The 20557-nt window shown below is 37.5% G+C and overlaps 1 protein-coding gene across 1 annotated transcript in view; it reads left to right on the top strand.

Moving 5' to 3' along the window:
* Window positions 1-20557, top strand: part of CC2D2B (coiled-coil and C2 domain containing 2B) — a 36149-nt gene that overhangs the window by 14759 nt on the left and 833 nt on the right. The window contains exons 15-33 of the mRNA XM_060275201.1: window positions 971-1148; window positions 1971-2121; window positions 3176-3323; window positions 3405-3543; window positions 3869-4072; window positions 4580-4669; window positions 5121-5215; window positions 5494-5664; window positions 7103-7205; window positions 9333-9442; window positions 10393-10489; window positions 11032-11130; window positions 11300-11482; window positions 12396-12599; window positions 12956-13045; window positions 14628-14741; window positions 16418-16552; window positions 18365-18487; window positions 19742-19800. Coding sequence (XP_060131184.1) covers window positions 971-1148; window positions 1971-2121; window positions 3176-3323; window positions 3405-3543; window positions 3869-4072; window positions 4580-4669; window positions 5121-5215; window positions 5494-5664; window positions 7103-7205; window positions 9333-9442; window positions 10393-10489; window positions 11032-11130; window positions 11300-11482; window positions 12396-12599; window positions 12956-13045; window positions 14628-14741; window positions 16418-16552; window positions 18365-18487; window positions 19742-19800 — 2493 coding nt within the window. The remainder of the gene's footprint in view (window positions 1-970; window positions 1149-1970; window positions 2122-3175; window positions 3324-3404; window positions 3544-3868; window positions 4073-4579; window positions 4670-5120; window positions 5216-5493; window positions 5665-7102; window positions 7206-9332; window positions 9443-10392; window positions 10490-11031; window positions 11131-11299; window positions 11483-12395; window positions 12600-12955; window positions 13046-14627; window positions 14742-16417; window positions 16553-18364; window positions 18488-19741; window positions 19801-20557) is intronic.

The following is a 20557-nucleotide window of genomic DNA, read 5'->3' as shown; positions in this document are numbered from 1 at the left end:
GGCTGTGCACCTGTCGTTTTGTGCTTATTTATTGAGTTTTATAATGCTTTAGGGTGGGGGAAGGGGGAATGCCCCTTAAGTGAGCCGGCCCCCAGCCAGCCCACCCCGCACCTCACTCTGCTTCTGAAAGTGGAGATGCCAATGACAATAGCCTATGTGTGCCTGATATCCAGAAAGAACTATGTTCCACTGGTTCTTTCCACCCCACCATTATGCCCCCTACTGTATATTAATGCTGTCCTCCAAGACTATTTCTGAAGTTCAGCAGTTCCCATCTTGAAGCACTAGGGGGAGCCAAATCCTATGTGAAGACCATCACTGAAGGGGAAACCTGGAAATTTCCTGAATGTTTGGCTGCCAGTTACTCTGAATTTCTGCTAATTGTAGGACACAGTGCACTATGGGTATAATCCAGTTATATCCATCTGCTTATCTTATGCAACATAAATCTTCTGGTTTACCGTCTCTCTCCCCCCCCCAAATGTCCCCAGATCTGCTCTGGAGGATCCTTCAGCCCTTTGGAGCAGATTTGGGGTGTGGGGGAGCTGCAGGTTGGAGGAAGCAGTTTCACTGTGTGAGCAATGGCTCCCTAATTTTTTGAGCTCTTAATAATTATTGTGGTAAAAAGAAATATACATATGAGAATTGTGACTTTGAACCCCAGTGACAGAAAAATATTGTATCTTCATTATTGATTTCAAAATCTTTAATAACTTTGCACAAGTTAAAGAAAATACGTGATTATGCTGTAATCTCCCACTTTTTGGTTTGACATGCAATATATAATAAATATTCAATTTAATTCTGTACACATTAAACATTTAAATTGTTTGCCATAGTGAGACCCAATGTAGGAAAAGTGTAAGCACATATTTTATTGTACTTTGAAAGTTTCCTCTGATTTGTTGGCTGGTTGTGTATATAAATATTAATATATTCTTTGATCTGGTCTGTATTCCGGTATGTTTAGAGATGAACAACAGAGAAGAGAAAAAGTCAAAATGGAAAAATACTTTATTAAAATATATTACAACAATAAATTGGTCTCCTCTACTTCCGAAGCTCCTCTTCACCAGGATTTTAAAGTAATATTTCAGCAAATTTTTAGAATTCAAGTATTAAACTGGCCTGAATCTCTTCGATTAGAGGTATGCCTAGTTAGATGATAAAAATAGTTCAACAGTGTACCATAGCTGAAGCTACTCTTTACAAACCATGCACTTTGAAGAGAATTGGTTTGTATTCTGATGTAAAATTTAAGAACTATTGTTCATACTCAGCATAGTTTCCTGTATTTTTATTTTAATAGGTAGGCTGCATAAAAATTGTGTGAATCTATGGTGTTCAATAATGTGTGAAAATGTCACATGTCTTTTTCATGCTGTCAGGATTTTGGCATCTCACATTTCCGTGGTGCCCTGTGCAACACCAAAATCTGGCACCCTCTGCCTCTCGCCTTCCAATGGATATCATAGTTGTTGCACCTGCTTCAGCGCCCCAGACACTGTGCCCAGAGTGACTGCACTGGTCACACTCCCCTAGACCCACCTTTGATGCTGTGTTATATTATCTGTACGTGCCACTGGAAAGTAGGGCCAACTGTGGCTTCCTTGTAGGATGTGCATATGGTAAAGAAGAAAAGATGTAGTTACATTTTGGGAGTACAACAAGTCCATGTGATGCAGCCACTTATTTTGTAATGTGTGAATTTTAGATCATATTTATAACCTTAAATCAGTGGTACCTTTTACACAGTATTGTGCTATACTGATGACTACTTGTTTACAGTATTTTAAAAGAATCCACTTTGCACTAGGTACAGTATTGATTTATAAGATATCAGCCTTTTAATATGTGTTTAATAGGGTTTCTTTGCTTTTCTTTTTCTTCTGCATTTCTTTCGTTAAGCTGACACAGTTTAATCTTCCTTTTTAAAAACATTAAACATTGGGTGATTTGTTCAATTTTAGATATTTGAATCAAGTAAAAAACCGACTTTGTTGGCCAAAGTATACTTACCTCTTCCCAATAATGTTACATTGAAAAGCAAAGATGTTTTGGATGAGGCAGAGTTTAGTTGTGAACAACAAGTTAAACCTTCCAATGGGGCAGTGGGAAGCAGTAAGTTCATAATATATATATTTAACTCGATAGGCATGATGGTGGTGGCTACTATTTTGCGGATCATTCAAACCAATATGCTACAATATGTCTCTGTGGATGATCAGTTCAGGAAACTAGATATGGGAAGGGTGCCTCTATTAATTCTGCTGCACCTGTCAGTATGATAATGGCTTTCTTTTAAAAAATGCTTATTCCTCCCATTATATCCAGTGATATATTTGATAGAATTAAAAGATTTTGACATGGAGCCCCCAAACTCTGAGGATATTTAGCTTTCTACCTTTAGACCTCTGATTAGTCACTGTGAGGGCTAGTCAATATGCAATGATGGCAGATCCATGCATTTAGATGTAGATTGATGAGCATAGCCAGGGGGGGCAGCTGCCCTCCTGAAACAAACAAACAAAATACAAATATGAGGTTCTGCCCTCACTAACTCTGTCCCAGTCACAGAGTATAAGGAGCGCAGGTAAGGGGTGTATAACCCACCCTTCACTGACAGCTTACCTTCTTGAAGCATCTCATCATGAGTCAAACACCCAAGTATTTCTGGGGGAACAGACTGTGAAGAGGTAAATTGAGGGTATTAAGGTTTCAGTCAACTGTACACTCTTTTATTCTTTAAAAACACCATCATATCCTCTCTCTTCATGTGAGTGGGCAGATCCACATTTAAACACACGAAGCTGCTGTTGTCATGATTAGTTTGGCCTTAACACTTCAGTCCTAACCATTTCCATTATCATCATAGTGGCCAGGATACTTCGCTTTGATCAGTTGTTTGTTATCAGGGGGGGGGGGGAGAAGCAGCTCAGGAGTTGGGGTATAAATTGGATGTATGGCAGTTACCGGTATCATTAATTCACTCAAAAGATGCAAAAGTAGGAATGTTTGGGGGTGTTAATGGTAGTTTATATCACATATTTGTTTCCTCTCTTTCTCTCTCTTTGTCTGTGTGGGCTTATCCACATTGCAGCATTAATGTTAGCAATAACACCTTAAATATAAGGTCTTGTTATCAAAAGGTTTATTTCAGTTATGTTTTTGACAGATGTATCTTTTTTCCTTGATGAAAAGGAAAGAGAAGAACTATGTATTCTGACATCAGGAAAATTAATGTATTCTTTATCTTGGACAGTTGATGACACAGGAGCTCCTTTAGCACCCACATTTCAGCCTCTTCATGGTGCCTGCATTAGGTAGGTTTATATTTGCTGAATAGAGTTCCATCATAATGAGACTTGCTTATCCCTTTAATTCTTTTTTCTTTTTTCTTTTAGTGTGCCAAGGTGTATTGATTCAGGAAAAGGAACTGGAATTTGGCAGCATTCTGACATACAGAAACTAATTGAATGGGCAAAAGAAGCCAATATTGATCCAAATAACCCTGACTATTTGGATTTGATTGAGATAATCATGGTAAATATTTAAGTCTCAATAGCTAGTGTATCAGTTGATACTTAGATCTTTGTCATATCAGAGACTTTTTGGAAATGTGAGGTGTGCATCTGACACACATTGCTGAGCTCCTGGACCAGGTTTGCAAGATCCATGCACCTGCACTTTCTGATGTGCAAAAGTTGTGTTTTCAATGGTTTTGCTTTATCATTTCAGCATGCATGTAGAACATAACATTGTAAGCGGTATTAAGAGAAGAATTGTTTAGTTTAAATTTAAAAACAACTGCCATATTTATTTGTTGTAGGCAACTAAGTTGCTAAATAAATTATTTTATAATTCCTAGTATTCAAAATCCTTGGAGCAAAATGAATCAAAATACTTTCGTCTTGAACAGCTGCAAGAAGAATTTAACTTTGTTACTGCAGAAGAGATTACAAATTGTAAACGTTTCCAGCTGTTGCAGCTGAGAAGCTTGGGACAGTTAGATTTCTATGGTTTCCAGCAAATTCCTTTGTATGACAGAGAAATACCAGACACAGTCTTTCAGGTATTCCACTTTAAAAACAAATGTTGGCCTACAATTTTGGATACTGTTTGCTTGAATACAAACAGTATTGGCTATGTGTTTCATTCTAATATCCGCATTCATGTTGGGCAATATTGATTATGTATTCTGAGGAATGGAGCTTTATGATGCCTTTCTACATAGTTTTAGTAAATTCATTTTAAAAGTTTATTTCCATCTTGTCTTTCTTTCAATAAGCTCAAGACTGCATACATAATCCCAGGCTGTTGAATGACATATGGAGAAAACAAGGAAATATCAAATATATAATGTTTATACAGGAAATCAAAGATACACATTAATTCATACAGCAAAGTACTTAGAAAGTATTATTCTAAAGCTGAAGGACAAAATGCTTGAGAGTTATGCGAGTTCCCCAAATACTATGAAAAATGGAACATAATTGTAGCAACTTAACTTGTATATGGCTAGCTGCACAGTCCAGTGAAAATTAATGCTTTATGATTAATGAATTGATTCTTATTTCAGGCATATGGGAACCAATTAGAAAAGGACATGATGACAGATGCAGATCCTATTTCTGCACGAAGGAATAGTTCAGCCACTTTTGTTAGGATGGTATGATATTTTCCATTAATTTAATATTGAAGCATACAGTAAATGGCTAAGAGAAGTACTGGAAATACAGCTAGGTATTTCAGTCTGGATTGGGCCAAGGACTGTTTGAGTCATCTTGTGTCAAACTTGGTTTCATGTCAGTATTGCATGCCTATGAAGCATCAAAATTGTCATCACTGCACCTGCAACAATGATCATACCTGTGCTTAACTCTCCTCACCATTTATTTTGGCTATCAGTCTGCTGTTGGGGTCTGGAAGACCCCTTTCAGTTCCAACTTAGAACTAAAAGCAATATCTGATTTCAAAATAATTCAAAATAGATTTTATCCGTATCACATTCTAAAAAAGCAGTCTATAATATTGGACCTTACAATGTTGGTGTCTATGTAGCTAAACCCATTATGATTTAGTTTCAGATTGCATTCATCGAGTCTCTTTTTTATATACAGATGAGAAAACAAGCTACAAAACGAATTGTGACCATTAGGCACAAGTTTAACTTATCAGATATTGTGAATGATTATGAAGAAATTATATCTATGAGGTACAATATTCATTTATTATGTAAAAGGTTAATGGACTATACCCCATTCACTTTGCTGCTTAGTGTAGGGCTATGTACCTATATTTTTGGCTGTTCTATAATCTTCCATAGACTACCTGACTAATGTTTCTGAATTTTACAGAAAAGCCTATAGAAAAACATTGAAGTTTAAAACTTATTTTTCTAGAATTATGTTACAAAATGCATAATTAAGATTTAGATTTTTCTCATATGAGCATATGCAAGTCTGATCTAAATTATTTCCTTTTTTTAAATAGTGAATTGAGTAATGCAATTTTCAAGCTAGGTGAACGCAAAAGACATTTGAAACCACAAAGGAAAGAGAGGCGAAAGATTCCAGCACAGGCTGTCTCTGATGGAGATGTAAAACTTCTCATCAGAATATTGAGAGCCTATAATATTCCTGCAAGAAAGGCACCACCAGCTAAGTAGGTATAGAATTCCTAGATTATAATAGTATTGACTCTTAAGAAAGACTGTTTATATCAACACATTGTGTCATAGAGAATTGCATAATGGTTGGCTTCCGTCTGTCTCGGGAGTTGCATACATATTTCATAATCTGTTCTGTATGCCTCTCAGTATAAAGTTTCCACTTGGACATAACATCTAGAATGAAGGAACAATTTCACCTGCTAAGAATATTGCTACAAATATTTTGTTAAATATCTTCAGTATCTTAAAAGTCACTGAATGAAGTGAGACAGATACAATGGTTGAGTTAGAAAAAATATTTATGGGAAAATACAGTGAAATTAAAGTATAACAATTAGAATTATAGGGAAAGCATATTGAAACATAGTGCATATTTTACTGCAGCTTCTAATCATCAACACATTGTTAGCATTTTGTGCTATTTTTATCTGAAGTTCAGCTGTGCAGTGAAATACTATTTTAGTGTACAGATATGTAGAAGGATTTTGTGAAAGTGTAAATGGTTAGCATAATAGCCACTAAATCAAATTATGTTGAAAAATCAAGGCTTTAGTGTATTCTGAAACAAACTAATAATAATTTTACAAGGTACTGTGTTTGAAAGTATGTTTGTTCTTTTATACATTACTATGCAAGTAATTTGGATTACAAAATATGTTGTAGCTGCAAGCAAACAGAGCTTTCTTTCAGAGAATCTAAATAATATTTTAACAAGAATGGTTGACTTAGGGGGCACATCACAAAATACTTGCACTGGTTTAGTCTCATTGACTTGCATAGAATTACCATTATGCTGAATTTCTCCCTTAAGAGATGCATTATTCATGATTTTGCTCAAGTAGCAAAGCACAAAGAAAACTATTAACTATTATTGCTTCCAAACTCAGAATGAAGGCATGGATGGATGGATGGATGTAGTTTAAATAAAGAGCCACAACTTTATTGAGCCACTGAATATTGAGCTACCTGCAACAGGCAGACTAATCTTAATTTAGCACAAACACTCTACAAATGTGGGTGCCTACCAGGTTGTGGAGGTACAGCAATGGGGTACTGCCGCCTGCTGTCTCTGTCTTGCTTAGCCAACTCCATCCTGGCTCAGAGCCCCAGTTCAGAAGATTTGTTGCTCATTGAACCCCTTTCACCTGGTTAGCAATTAACGGAAAGCAAGCTGGCTGCCTACCTGCTGAGATTGTGCCGCTGATAACGTTCCTTTTTTTCCTGTCTCAGTTTGCAAGGGTGTATGCTGCAATGTCAACTTTCAAAGTGGTCTTTTCCTGCCCCCACTCCAGCAGGAGGGCATTTCGACTGCCTTTTATTTCTAGTAACAACCAGCCAATTATGTACCTATACATAAGCAGGGAATCTTGATGCATGTTAATGAGGTAAACTGGCTGAAATATGCATGTAATTCTTGTTTACTATCTCAAGGGTTGGAGTTGCTAATTCACCATCCTATTTACCAAATCGAATGTCCAGAGGCAGGCATATTTTGTCAGGAAATTCAGCCTATTCAGCAGACCCTTTGTATGAGGTAATTATGGGGAAAAAACATTTATATGCTCCCCTCTAAATTAATTTCCAAATCATGTCTATTTTGTGTGTTCAGAAATTAGTCGGAAGTGGTGGATAGTTTCATCTTGTGGTTAAAAGTTTGCTTTCAATAAACAAGGCCTCTTTTTTGCTTCTGAATCTCAGATATTTCAGCTAATTTGAATGCTAGTATTCAGGGGGTGGAATTTGATTATTACATGAAGGGAGAAGGGAGCAATCTGTGCTAGAATCAACACTCATGCTGTGCTGGCAGGACTTCAACGAGCTTTGTGGCATAGGGATTGAAAGTTATCCTATACATTGCAGTAAAATGCATGTATTTTTGGAGAATGAGGTGATTCTAAAATTTTGTTTTTGTTAAGTTGTGGGTAAGCATAGCAGACGACATAGCAATCTCTCCAAAGCAGCTCTTTATTTGGAAGCTGGAACAGAACTGAACTGCATTGCCATAAGCGTCCGTCTTCGAGTGCTACCTGGTATGAGCGGGGTCCAGTGACTTCCACTACCGTGGCCGGCACCCAAGGAATGTTTCCCACAAAGTTCCGGGCAAAATCCCGATTCCCCGGAGTGGGTGCATTGACACAGCCCGGGGGTTCGGCCACACCAAAGTCCGGGTGTAGTCGATCGAGTGGAGATCGAAGGCAGCGGCCCATCAGCAGTTCGGCCAGACTCCGCCCTGTGGCCGAATGAGGGGTGATGTGCTGCACAAGCAAGTACTCAGTGACCCGCTCGTGCCAGTCCCCCTGGTTTAGGCGTGCAAGCGCCTCTTTTGCCGATCTCACCATTCTTTCTGCCTGCCCATTGCTAGTGGGGTGAAATGGTACTGTCAGCGCGTGTCAGATGCCCAGTCCCAGAAGGTACTGTTCAAACGTACCTGAGGTGAACTGTGGTCCGTTGTCGGAGACGAGAACATCAGGACACCCATGGGTTGCAAACAGGCCCCGCAGCACCCGGATGATGCCCTCGGAAGTGGTGGATGTCATCAGGGCCACCTCCAGCCACTTGGAGTAGGCGTCTCCCAAGTGTGTCCTTTAGCTGCTGGCGGTGCAGGTCTCGACTCTTGGCACTTTTGACAGGCGGCAACCCACGCAGTGATGGCATCGTCCATGTTCATATATACACTAATACATAACAGTTTTTAATGTTGATGACATAACAACGTCCTCTGCAATAAGACTAGGTAGAAAAGGGTTCAGACTGAATGCAAGGGCTCAGGTTGTGCTCTAGCAACACAGAGCTCTAGGGTTGGATCAGCAAGGAACAAACTAAGACTTGATGCCATACAGTAGTAGCAACAGCTGCATCCTAAGTGCTAGCCTTGCCCATTACGAAAAATGAAGTACCTTCCATGAGTGTCCACAGAAATAATGGAGGCGGGGCAATGTGTATGACTTGAAACCACAGCTTATTGACTTGACTATTCAGTCTTTTTATGATTGAACCACACACACATGGTGCTGAAGAGAAACAAGAAGAAACTGGTGGACTGTTACTGCTGGTGATACACTATGTCAGGCATAGGCAATCTTGGCTCTCCAGATGTTTTTGAACTACAGCTTCATGATCCCTGACCACTGGCCCTGTTAGCTAGGGATCGTGGGATGTATGATAATCTCAAAGTTGTATGAGATTATACATTTCAGAACTAACTTCTAACAAGCTGCTTGATTTCTCTATTTGACAATAACAGAATAAGGCACTAGTAAGACATAGTAGCTTCAGTTCGTCTATATACTGTAGGACTCTGAACCAGGTTAAAAAACCCTAAGACTAAATTCCACACCTTCTACACAACATCTGCCTTGGCTGTGGTTAGGGATGTAGTTTACAGTTTGGTACCAGTTTGGTTGTCAATTCACCAAACTGGCAGCTGTTATTGTGATAGGATGGGAACTGGAGTGTATTTTTCTCTTGTAATGCCCACTGGGTATATTATATTGGGAGCGGGGAGATAAATGCATTACATGAGTAACTTTGATAATTGATTTTTAAAATGTCTGCAATTAATCTAAATAACTGTAATAAGGAAAATGACTATGATCAATAGGCCTGAAAATGAAACAAAACCAAAATAAATTCCAGTATGTACTGCACATTTTTATTTTAGGTGGGTGTCCACCCTTTTGTAGAAGTTACCTTCCAGGACACAATCTATCAAACTAGCACTGCTGATGGCTCTCATCCATGTTGGAATGAAGAACTGCAAGTTGATTTTATGTAAGTTACGTGTATCTTTTAATAATGTATACAGTACTTCAAGTTTTCTGTGGCCAAATATTTTTTACATTGCAGCCTGTTCCATTATTTTAAGTCTCTGATTTCAACTGTATATATTGGTTGTATATGTAAAATCAGTAATCCCTTATTTTGCATGGTTGTGGAAATTATCTGAATATTATCATAAGGGTTACCTTGCAGGGAGCCTGAAGAATATGTAATGTTGAAGGCTTCAAACTTTTTTGTTTTGTTTAGAAATATAGGTTTGGATCCCAGGTTCCACATTCTTGAGTAGAAGTAGTTCTGATCATGTATTTGGTGAGTGGAGGGAGTCACAGATTTCTCCGCAGCCGCAGAATCTCCTGGAGGATAAAGATACCGATGGCTAGCCAAGATGGCTATGTTCTACCTTCGCTTTTAGAGGCATTATGTCTCTAAGAAGCAGGTTCTTGGAATCACAAGTGGGGAAGGTGCTGTCACACTCAGGTCTTCCTTGTAGCCTTCCCATGGGCATCTGTTTGGCCAGTGCAGAAACAGGATGCTGGACTATATGTGTCTTCAGTCTGACCCAATGGGGCTCTTCTGCTGCCCCACCTCCTCAACTGTTCATGGAAGAACCAATTCAGAATGGCTTGAGAGGTTATGCATAAAGATGCAGTGCATGTAAATTGTTACCCTTCTGTGCACAAGCAGAACTGCTTACAGAACATTAAACCAAAACCACATTACAGTCATAACTCGGAAGTCAGTTGGAATCCATTCCGGAAGTCTGTTCGGCTTCCAAAAGAATGTTTGAAAACCGGAACACTCACTTCTGGTTTTTGATCGTTTGGGAACCGGAACGTTCTACTTCCAAGGTGTTTGAGAGCCGAGGTACGACTGTACATAGTTTCAGTAACTTTGTTGTCAAAATGTTTGATTTATTTTTTTTGCTTTTGTTTTTGTTTCAGCTCTCCAGGGCATGATTATACTTTTTCAGGACTATCTAAAATCAAAGACAATATAAATATTAACATTTTTGATGAATTTGTGATTGAAAAGCATGAGGTAAATTGTAGACTATGTTTGTTTGGGGAATGTGTACAAGGAATCATAGAAGGTTATAGTACAGTAAGGTTATAGTATGGTGGAGTACAGTATCGTATCACAGATTTTAAAGAAAAGTCTGGTATTTTGTACACCAAACCCTATTTCAGCATCATATTTGAAACTAGACAGCATTTTTTTCTAAGAATGTATTTATAACCCAGATAAATCATTTGATATTTTTACAAGTATTAGATGTTACCTCTTGTTTCTAGTTTAAATATATACCCTGTATTTCTTTTCAAACTGTTTATTAACGCTAGAAATAATATTGGTGCTATTTAATGAGGAGAGAATATTATTGAAAATTGTTTCGTGCCCCCAAAGTTTTCGATAAGTTGCAGCTAGGAAAATACTTTTGGTCTGCTTAAACACCGTAAATCCATTTAGGCAGTAAGTGAATAAAGACGTGAGCTAGTTCTAAGATTCAGCTGTTTAGGAAACATAGTTGAATAATACATACTAAAATACAAAAGTTTAACTCAAATTATTAACTTTGTTAGGACACATGTCCAAAAAACTGCACCGGTCACTCCTATGTAAGAAAGAATTGGCTTGGATCAGTTATGTTTCCTTTCTCTACTCTTCTGGAACATTCAAAGGTAATGGAGAAGAAGAATCACGCTTTTAAAGATTTTGTATCATTAACTTAACTGCAGATAATGAATTGCTTTTAAAATAGCAAGATTGTAATGCAGCCATATCATCAGATTTTTAGACTCTTAATACTTGCATTTGTTTCAGTAAGCCAAATAATGTATGTTTTCACAGATTTGTGGTACATTTCAAGTAAATATGCCACCGGTTTTGCTTGGATATACTTGGAGTAAGACATATGTGCCTCCCAAAGAAGAATGTCATGGCCAGAACTTGAAGGAATATACTTTTTTAACCATCTTTGCCACTATTGAACCTCAAATATCTTCTACTGAAAATAATTTAGAATCAGACAAGGTTGGCCTTTATTTTTTACTCTGTTTAATAAATAGGATAATTTGGATGAAATTATTGCTTTGAAATTTATAACTGAGATTATAATTTTGATCTCAGTTTAAAATAAGTTTTTTTAAGACATTGGAAGAACCTGCTGCATTCGGCCTTCTAATCCATCATTCTGCTCTCACAGTGGGCAACCAGATGCCTATGGAAAGCCTAACAGCAGGACCTTATCACAAGAGCATTCCCCACTCCTGTGGTTTCCAACAACTGGTATTCAGAAGCCCACTACCTCCAAGCATGGAAGCAGAGCATAAACACATGGCTATTAATTAATCATGGCTGTATTCCCCCGTGAATTTTTCCAATCCTCTTTTCAAACCACCCAAGTTGGTGGTCATCATTGCCTCCTGCAGAAACGTATTCCATACTTTACATATGTGCTGTGTGAAGAAGCATTTTAGTTTGTTTGTAGTTTGTTTGTTTTGAATGCTTCAACATTCAGCTCCACTGAATGTCTATGAGTTCTAGTATTATGAGACAGGGAGAAAAACTTTTTGCTATCTACTTTCTTCAGGTCATGCATAATTTTATACTGTTCCATCATGTCACCTATTACTTTCCATTTTCCTATCCATTCATTCAGTTTTTAGAGGTCTTTTTGGAGCTCTACACCAGGCATAGGCAAATTCGGCCCTCCAGAAGTTTTGGGAATACAATCTCCATCATCCCTAGCTAACAGGACCAGTGGTCAGGGATGATGGGAATTGTAGTCTCAAAAACATCTGGAGGGCTGAGTTTGCCTTTGCCTGCTCTACACAGTCCCTTTTTGTTTTAACGATCCTGAACAATGAATGACCCTGAGCAATTTAATAACATCAGCAAACTCAGCCACATCACTGTTCACTTATAACTCTAGATTGTTTTTCAGTTCATAGATCATGAAGACCAAACACTGTTGCAAAAAGCATACATTTTTAAGCAAACATGCAAAGCATTGTTTCCAAAGAGGAGAATAATAACCTCAGCTTTTAACAATCAAGGAAGAAATATTTTAGTCACAAAGTACATTACCTCTCTGAATCCACCTCAGCAATTATTAGATATGTGTGCTGATGAGCCTAACTCAACTTCTGTAAGTATGTAATGTTTATCACAAAATAAGCACATACTTGGTGGGCTGGGGCGCTCACAGCAGGGGACCCACAGTTAAAGGCAAACTGGTGGAAACTATGAGTTGTAAGGGTGGCATTGCAGTACTTGGTTCCAGCTATGAAACTGAGACATGTGATGCTGAGGATGGTCAATACCACAGCCAAAGCTCACATCCATCATCAGGGTGGCATAAGATCGCAGCTAACCTCTGTAAGAATGTAAAAAAATGTAACACAATGAGTTAATCATTGCTTGATGCCTTTAATAACGCCAAATGTCAGATGGATTATTTTAATATGTATTTCTGGGACAGACATACTCCTATTTGTTTTGTAGGATCTTATATCACGATTTGTGTCTTTAATTCCTTGTATATCAGACACGGGGGATGAAAATGATGATGTTGAGCTTTGGATGACATCAGAGGTATATGAAATGTTATTTCTGCTATGCTTCTTTTTCTTACTGGTTTGATTTTTTAAATGTAAATTGCTTTTCTTAACCACTTTAAAAAGGATTTTATTGAAGAGCAGGGTATAAATTTGTTAAATAAATAAAATGTTTTGATGTTCCTTTTAAGTCATAATAATATACCTGAAAATATGAGCAATAATGTTTGAAATGTTTCTGCACTTCAAATAGCTTGAAGTTTGAGGGTCCTCTAAGTTAATTAAGATGAGGGGAGGGGCAGAAGCTAAACTGATAAAAGTAACAAGTCATCAGACTTGTAGCTTTCATGAAAGTACTGTAGCCAAAAAAGAAATTCCTTAATCATGTGTATGCCACAGAATTAGGACAGAATTAGATCAATGCATTACACCATTGAAAAGAAAGATTCTATCTATGCCACAACCGCAGCTAGAATACTATTGGCAAAGTACTGGAAGACACCGGAGATACCCACTGTTGAGGAATGGCGAATGAAAATGTTGGACTATATGGAACTTGCTGACCTGACCGGAAGACTACACGACCAAGGAGAGGGGAAGACGGAAGAGGAATTGAATAAATTTAGAGTGTATTATAAAAAATATTGTAGAATTGATATATGAAGAGAATAATAAGCAATTGTGTACGTTGCAGGTTATGAAATAAGAGTAAGAAAATTAAAATAAAATATAGATTAGAACGTGATAAAGGAAGTAAAGTGTAAGAAAAAAATGTAATAAGTATAACCAAGTATAGTAAAAAAATGAGTAGAAACTGCGAAGAAAGATATGCAATGAACCGCTAGAAAAGGAGCTCGGGGAAGTCTAGGACTGATTTTGAAAATGAGTTGTTAAATTAGATTTATTTGCTGTCATGATCTTCAATTTTCTCTTTTCTTTTTTCCCCCTTTTTCTTTTTTGGTTGATATGAAGGTGTGAATATGTTTGAATATGGTGTTATATACAGATGTAATCAATTGTTCTTTTCTTTATATAATAGAAAATCCTAATAAAAAATACTTAAAAAGAAAAGAAAAGAAAGATTCTAAGAGGAAAGTACAGGTGTTACATCTGTTCCAGTTAAAATGGTAGAAAGTGTTACTAAAGCAAGATTTGCTAAAAATATGGCAGAATTAGGGCCCCCACCAGAATGATGTGGATAGTTGGCAAAACTTGGATGGGGGCATCTTCCACATGCATGGAACACTGTTATCTGACAAATGTAAATTCCTCACTTCACACATTCTACAGGATTACAGAGGGTTCCCAAACTCCATAGTGGCTTTCAAGGGGGTACTTTCGTCCCAAGCTAAATAAATACAGCAGTGTGAGCATCTTGAACTTAGTCTGCTTATTTATATTATTTACATAATTATATGTTTAAATATAGCAGTGGAAGAAATATAACTTGTGAGAGCATTGTGATTTTTTATTTTGCTACTTGAAGTTAATATTTAAATAACATGCAAGCTGCCATTTCTGAACTTCCTCATGGCAATACCACTGTAGTATTATTTTTGTGGGAAGATGAAGAATATATGCATTGTTTTTTAAAATGAATGATCTTATATTTCTAACAGAATTTCCTTGAACTTGGTATTGGTAGTAAAGAAGAACATGCAGTGCTTCTATGTAACTACTTTCTGTATATTGGGAAAAAACCATGGGTACTGTTGGGAACATCAGTGTTAGAAGTAAGTCTGGCAAAATATTTCAGTCTTTGTTTCTATAATTCAAGGGTTGATGAACTTTTTTGTTCTCAGTTTAGTGCAGATCAGTATGAAGAGAATCAGCTGCAGCAGGAAACCATAGAGGGTGAAAGGTTGAACGTTAAGTAGATGTTCTACTTGGTATGTCTGTGTTCAGAAGAAGAATGGCATGAAAGTAATAGTGGGCATGAACAGCAGGGTCAGTAGTAAGCTCAGCGCTGAAAGAGACACAAGCAAGTGCAAAAACCTTGAATGGGCAAGGAAATGAACCAGCTGACTCTTCCAACCTCATCTTCATCAGCAGCAAATTCAGCCATTGAGCCAAATGAGATGCAGGTTTCAGGTTTCCTGCCTGTGGTATAGTTCATCCCAGAAATATAAGCCACATAACAAGTGGAACAGTATAAAATTCATAGCTTTGTTATGCACTTAATTCTGAATCCAAGCCATAGGCTTAGGCGTAACAGGAACAGCAGGACAGTGTTAAAAGCTGCCGGATTAAAGAAAATCCATTAAAGATATTAAATAATAAATTGTTTCAGGATAAGTTATTTCAAAACCCTGCTAAATGTAGTGTAGTCTTATCTTTGATATTAAATGACCAATCATGTGTGATCCTTAAGATGTATTATTGATACAATGGCACCCATGACAATAAATTCTTAATATTATTTGTTTTAGATTTATATATTCTTCATTACAGTACTTAATAATAGTTACACACCTCTATCCCATTGTCTTGAAATAAAATGGCCTAGCTTTTATCAAGCCAAGTATTTATGTGAATAAGGATTGTAGGATTTCTAAAAAATACCAAATTGCTATTTTATTTATCAGTATATTAGAAAGTATAAGGAGTAAATATAATATATAGTTTCTCCTGTATTTGTAAAGGGATGAAAACTACAGTATACATAGGACCCAATACCAATCTTTTGGCAATGTAAAAACTGGAATAAACAAGCAGTATAGATTTGGCAGTACGCCAAGAGCAGAAACAGAATCTCCATTACTAAGAGAATGATGAAATAGTATCTTGGATATGGTATACATGTTGAAATTGATAGCTATTCTAAAAAAACAACAACCCAGAGGTTAACAAGAGAGCAAGGGTCTTATTGAAAAATTGTCATTGTTCATAATGTATTAGTGTAATAACAAAGTGCAAGATAATGTGTTTTATTTCTTCCTTCCCTCTTGTATAAACACAGACATTATAGGTTAAGTGTTGCTTTATTTTTTTTCTCATTTTTTCCTTGTTATAGAGCAACCTTGGCTCTACATGTTATAGAGCAGGCACCCCCAAACTTTGGCCCTCCAGATGTCTTGGACTACAATTCCCATCTTCCCTGACCACTGGTCCTGTTAGCTTGGGATCATGGGAGTTGTAGGCCAAACATCTGGAGGGCCGCAGTTTGGGGGTGCCTGTTATAGAGCAACCATAGCTGACCTTAGCTCTCCAGATGTTTTAGAACTACAACTCCCATGATCCCTAGCTAACAGGGGCAGTGGTCAGGGATCATGGGAGTTGTAGTTCCAAAACATCTGGAGAGCCAAGGTTGCCTATGCCTGTTATAGAGGCAGGAAAATAGAGGGTTTTTAAACCATTTCTTGGTAATTTTTTAAACAACAAAGATGGCTGTATCCTTTGCTTATTACAGGGGAAAGTAGCTTATGTAGCAACACAAGAAAATGGAGAGTATTTTCTGTGGAATCCACTGAGTGGCCAGTGCTATAAGCAGTTTGATGCATTTTGCCCTCTACAGAGTGTTGATTGCTTAATCAGTTGGAAAAATGTAAGTATGATTAAATAGAGTAGAAAAACAATATACTGTTACATGCTGCCTGCATCATTGTGGGAAGATTCTTTAGCAGTGGTGGGTTTGTAATACTGTACTGTATTTCTTTACAGTAACAGTACATAGTGATGACAAATATACCCTTCTAATTAGATTTAACAGCTTGCACCAGATTTCCAGAAAGCAACATTTATGGTCTGACCCTCCTCCTTTGGCTCTGTTTCCAACTTATTTCAGCTGGAAAGCTCTTAGGCAGCTCACCTGTTAACTCACATTTAAATTACCAACTTTAGATGATTTTCCTCAGCTGCAGAAGGCCCAGGACATACCCAGCTTGAGCCAAAAAACTATATTTCCAGATAAAAGTCCCCATTAAACATCACTGTTGTGAAAATGTTGTAATCTGGGTAGAGAAACTGGGCAATATTATGCCACTAATGAGGGATCTTTGCAAGGTTTGGGAATTAATACAATTATTGTTTGTTTCCAGGTTGGTGGCAATGAGTCTCCAGCTAAGATATCATTGTACAATATAGTCATATGTGGGACTATTAAATCTGTAAATGTTTTATAAAATACTGTAGAAAACCCATGTGGACCAAGAGATTTTCTCACTTCTAGTTTTTAATTGCCTCTTTTATTCATTCTTCTGTAATTGCCTATTCCACAAGTTTTGCCTCAGCTTCCTTTACAGTTGGTATTTGTGTTGTGAAGCTTAAAAAATCGCATCATTTCTGAAGGGGGGATTTTGAGGAGTACAAGGAGGAGAAAAATTATTTATACTTCTCAGATTTGTTATGTAGAAAATACTTTTCTCCTGGTTTAGTTTTAATAGCCGTTATAGTTTCTTTATTTCTTTTATTTCATAATCTTGTGGCTAACAGTTTAGACCCACTTCCCCCCAAATTCGTATTTTGTTTTGTTTTAAGTACAGCTGTATCATAGTTTTCTTTATTTCTATGGTCTCCAATTCTTTCCACTTTATTTGCAATTTTTAAAAAGCATTTTTGATCCTGTAACTGTGTATTTGTTCCAGAAAGGAAATTTCCTGTTCGTTGTCATTTTTGTGTCCTACGTGATATGTTTAAATGTGATTTTTCCTGTATACATGCCCTTTTCATCACAGCCTTCATTGTTTCCCACAATAGACCAGAGCTTATTCCTTCCGTATTATTTTCCTTATTTTTTTCCTAATATTTCAGTCAGTCTTTCTCTTATTAATTGACTTGTTATGAAATACCATAGTGAGGTTGTGTGTTCAATTGGAATGAATTCAAATTTTGTGCAGACTGGGACATGCTCTGTTGTTTTGATCTCTCCTATTTGTGTTCTTTCACCGTATTTAACAGTGGGGTGGATGTCAATAGGAAGTCTATTCTGGATCACAAGCTAAACACTGGCTACACATATGTCAGTCATATCTCTCGGATTCATCTCCCCACAGACATCCCTTAATCCCCACTCTTGTATAAACCTCACCAGTTTCAGTTGGTCTCTCCCTTTGTTAAGTTTTGTAGTGCTGCTACATTTCTGGGACAGCCCACTTGTTTTGCTTAACTCCATATAAACACTGGAGCTTCCATATTTTGAATCAAATCCAGTATAGACTGATGGTATTATGTATTAATTTCAGTGTATCAAATAATATGTGGAAATGGGAGTATCATTCAGTGACAGCAGATGCTTTGTAAGCAGAAGGTCCTAGGTTCAGTCCATGGCATTTCCAGCTAAAAGGATATGTGGTAGCAAAACTAGTTCAAATATGTGTTTATTTCAATTATTTATTGTTGACATTTTATGTTTTGATAGGTCTGGTTCAACATACAGCAGAACAGTTCACCAATGTGTGTCAGTTTTGATACTTCAAAGGAAAGCTTATGGAAACAATTTCTTCCATACCATGCTCAGGATTTAAAAATGCAGACCGTACAGGTGACAAATATTTCAAAAAGTACTTACCTTGCAAGAGACTTGCCCAGTGGGGCAGAACCTCACTGGATGAGCCTACATATTACATATTGTGGTAAGAAGGAAAGAAGAATTTGAGCTAGAATTCTGCTTTTAAAAATTGCAAGTTGCTCTGATACCGGAGAGCTGTGTGTGCATTTAAATCAGAGGTGAGGAACCTCCATGCCACCAAGACTCTCAGTTTGGTCTATGGAGCTATTTTGGGCAAACCACACCTACCTGTCAGTCAAAGGACATCAAACACAGAAATAATGTGAGCCTTTGTTGTACAAAGCAGTTTAGCAGAGGCACTCAAGTCGGGTGGTCTTCAACATCGTTCAATCAACTTTAGGTCAGTGTAGAGTAGAAGACACAGGTGTTTACTATTTAATAGAGAGTATCATAGGATGGAATGCTGGATTGTGGAAATTCTGTTTCCACACCTCAAAATTAGCTTTGAGCCTTGCGTCCTGGAACATGAATCTATGTTTCAAGGATACAAGTTGAATTTACTAATATATATCTAGGTAATTTTTCTTTCCTTCACAACATTTATACATGGCTCAATCAAAAAAAAATCTCAAAGCAGTTTACATAAAATAGTATACAACATTCATAAGGAAATATCGATAAAACCAGCAGACTTTAAAAATAAGTAGACAGAATGTGTCCATATGGAAACAGACAGTTCAATTCTATACTGTCGTGATAGCTCAGTCAGTAGAGCCTGAGACTCTTATTCTCAGGGTCGTGGCTTTGAGCCCCATGTTGGGCAAAGGACTTCTGCATTAAAGGGGGTTGGACTATATAATGCTCGTGATTCCTTCCAACTCTACAAAATGATTCTTTTAGGAGGAAAGAAACATGTAGTCTCATGGAACCTGGAACTGGAACCACAGGCTAATCCAATATTTCCTCATAGTGGGAAAACAGATGAGAGCTGAAGTTAGAGGGAGGAATCTATTGTCACTTTTCTCTGTGCCCTCACTCCTCTCCCATCAGTGTTAGCATTTTTCTGCACAGCCTCTCTCATTATTGATCTCCATACCACAAGCAGTATTTAATTGGTGCCAGTTATCAGGAATCTCACTCCCTGACCATCTTATACGTTACAGCTGCATTTTCCCAGTAACGTATGGTGTGCTTTGTATCAAAAAATTGTGATACCTTCAGAAAATCGTTCCAGATCCTGCTTAATGTGTATCTGTATATTACAGTGTTGTACAATATCTGTTTCAGCAAGAAGAACTATTTTACATCCCAACTGATGTAAGTTTGGTCATAGAGCTACAAAATAGGTATGCACTTTAAACAACATTCTTTCAAATAAGCTGGGAGAAGAAAGGGAAGTTCCCAGTTGAGAGCTGTAAGGGTCTATCCCCTTCAGTGTGAGACTATGGTTAAGATCTACCTTAGAGGGGGGCTTTGTATCCCCCTTTCTCTTTTCTCGTTTTTTTTTTTATACTTAGTTTGTTTTTCATTATAATATATGATTAAAAGTTTCAATTAAAAAGATGCCCCTCAAAGGTTTTTCATCCAGCCTGCTGATGAAGAAGGAAGTCTTGTATAAGTCATCTGCCTTCTTCTGTTGCAGTGCCAGTTATGCCACTCAAAAGGCAAGGCCCATTAGCAAACTTGACATCATGACCACTTTCCATTCAGCCTCTCTTCCTTATTATCATAGCTTCTCCTGTATGTATGGTTTGTATGTAATTTTCCCCTTTGCAAATATTGTTTCTGTTCTACATTCCATGATACCCACTAATGTAGACGTTTTGTCATTGTATGGTGTTAATACAATGCTGTAATGGTTAATAATAGAGCCAGTGTGGTGTAGTGGTTAAGAGCAGTGGACTCATAATCTGGTGAACCAGGTTCGCTTCCCCGCTCCTCCACATGCAGCTGCTGGGTGACCTTGGGGTAGTCACACTTCTCTGAAGTCTCTCAGCCTCACTCTGTTTGTTGTGGGGGAGGAAGGAAAGGAGATTGTTAGCTGCTTTGAGACTCCTTAAGGGGAATGAAAGGCGGGATATCAAGTCCAAACTCCTCCTCCTC

This window comes from Zootoca vivipara, chromosome 5, assembly GCF_963506605.1.
Source record: "Zootoca vivipara chromosome 5, rZooViv1.1, whole genome shotgun sequence".
Taxonomy (NCBI): domain Eukaryota; kingdom Metazoa; phylum Chordata; class Lepidosauria; order Squamata; family Lacertidae; genus Zootoca; species Zootoca vivipara.
Note: the sequence above shows the minus strand (reverse complement) of the source record. Positions and strands in the feature narration are given on the sequence as shown.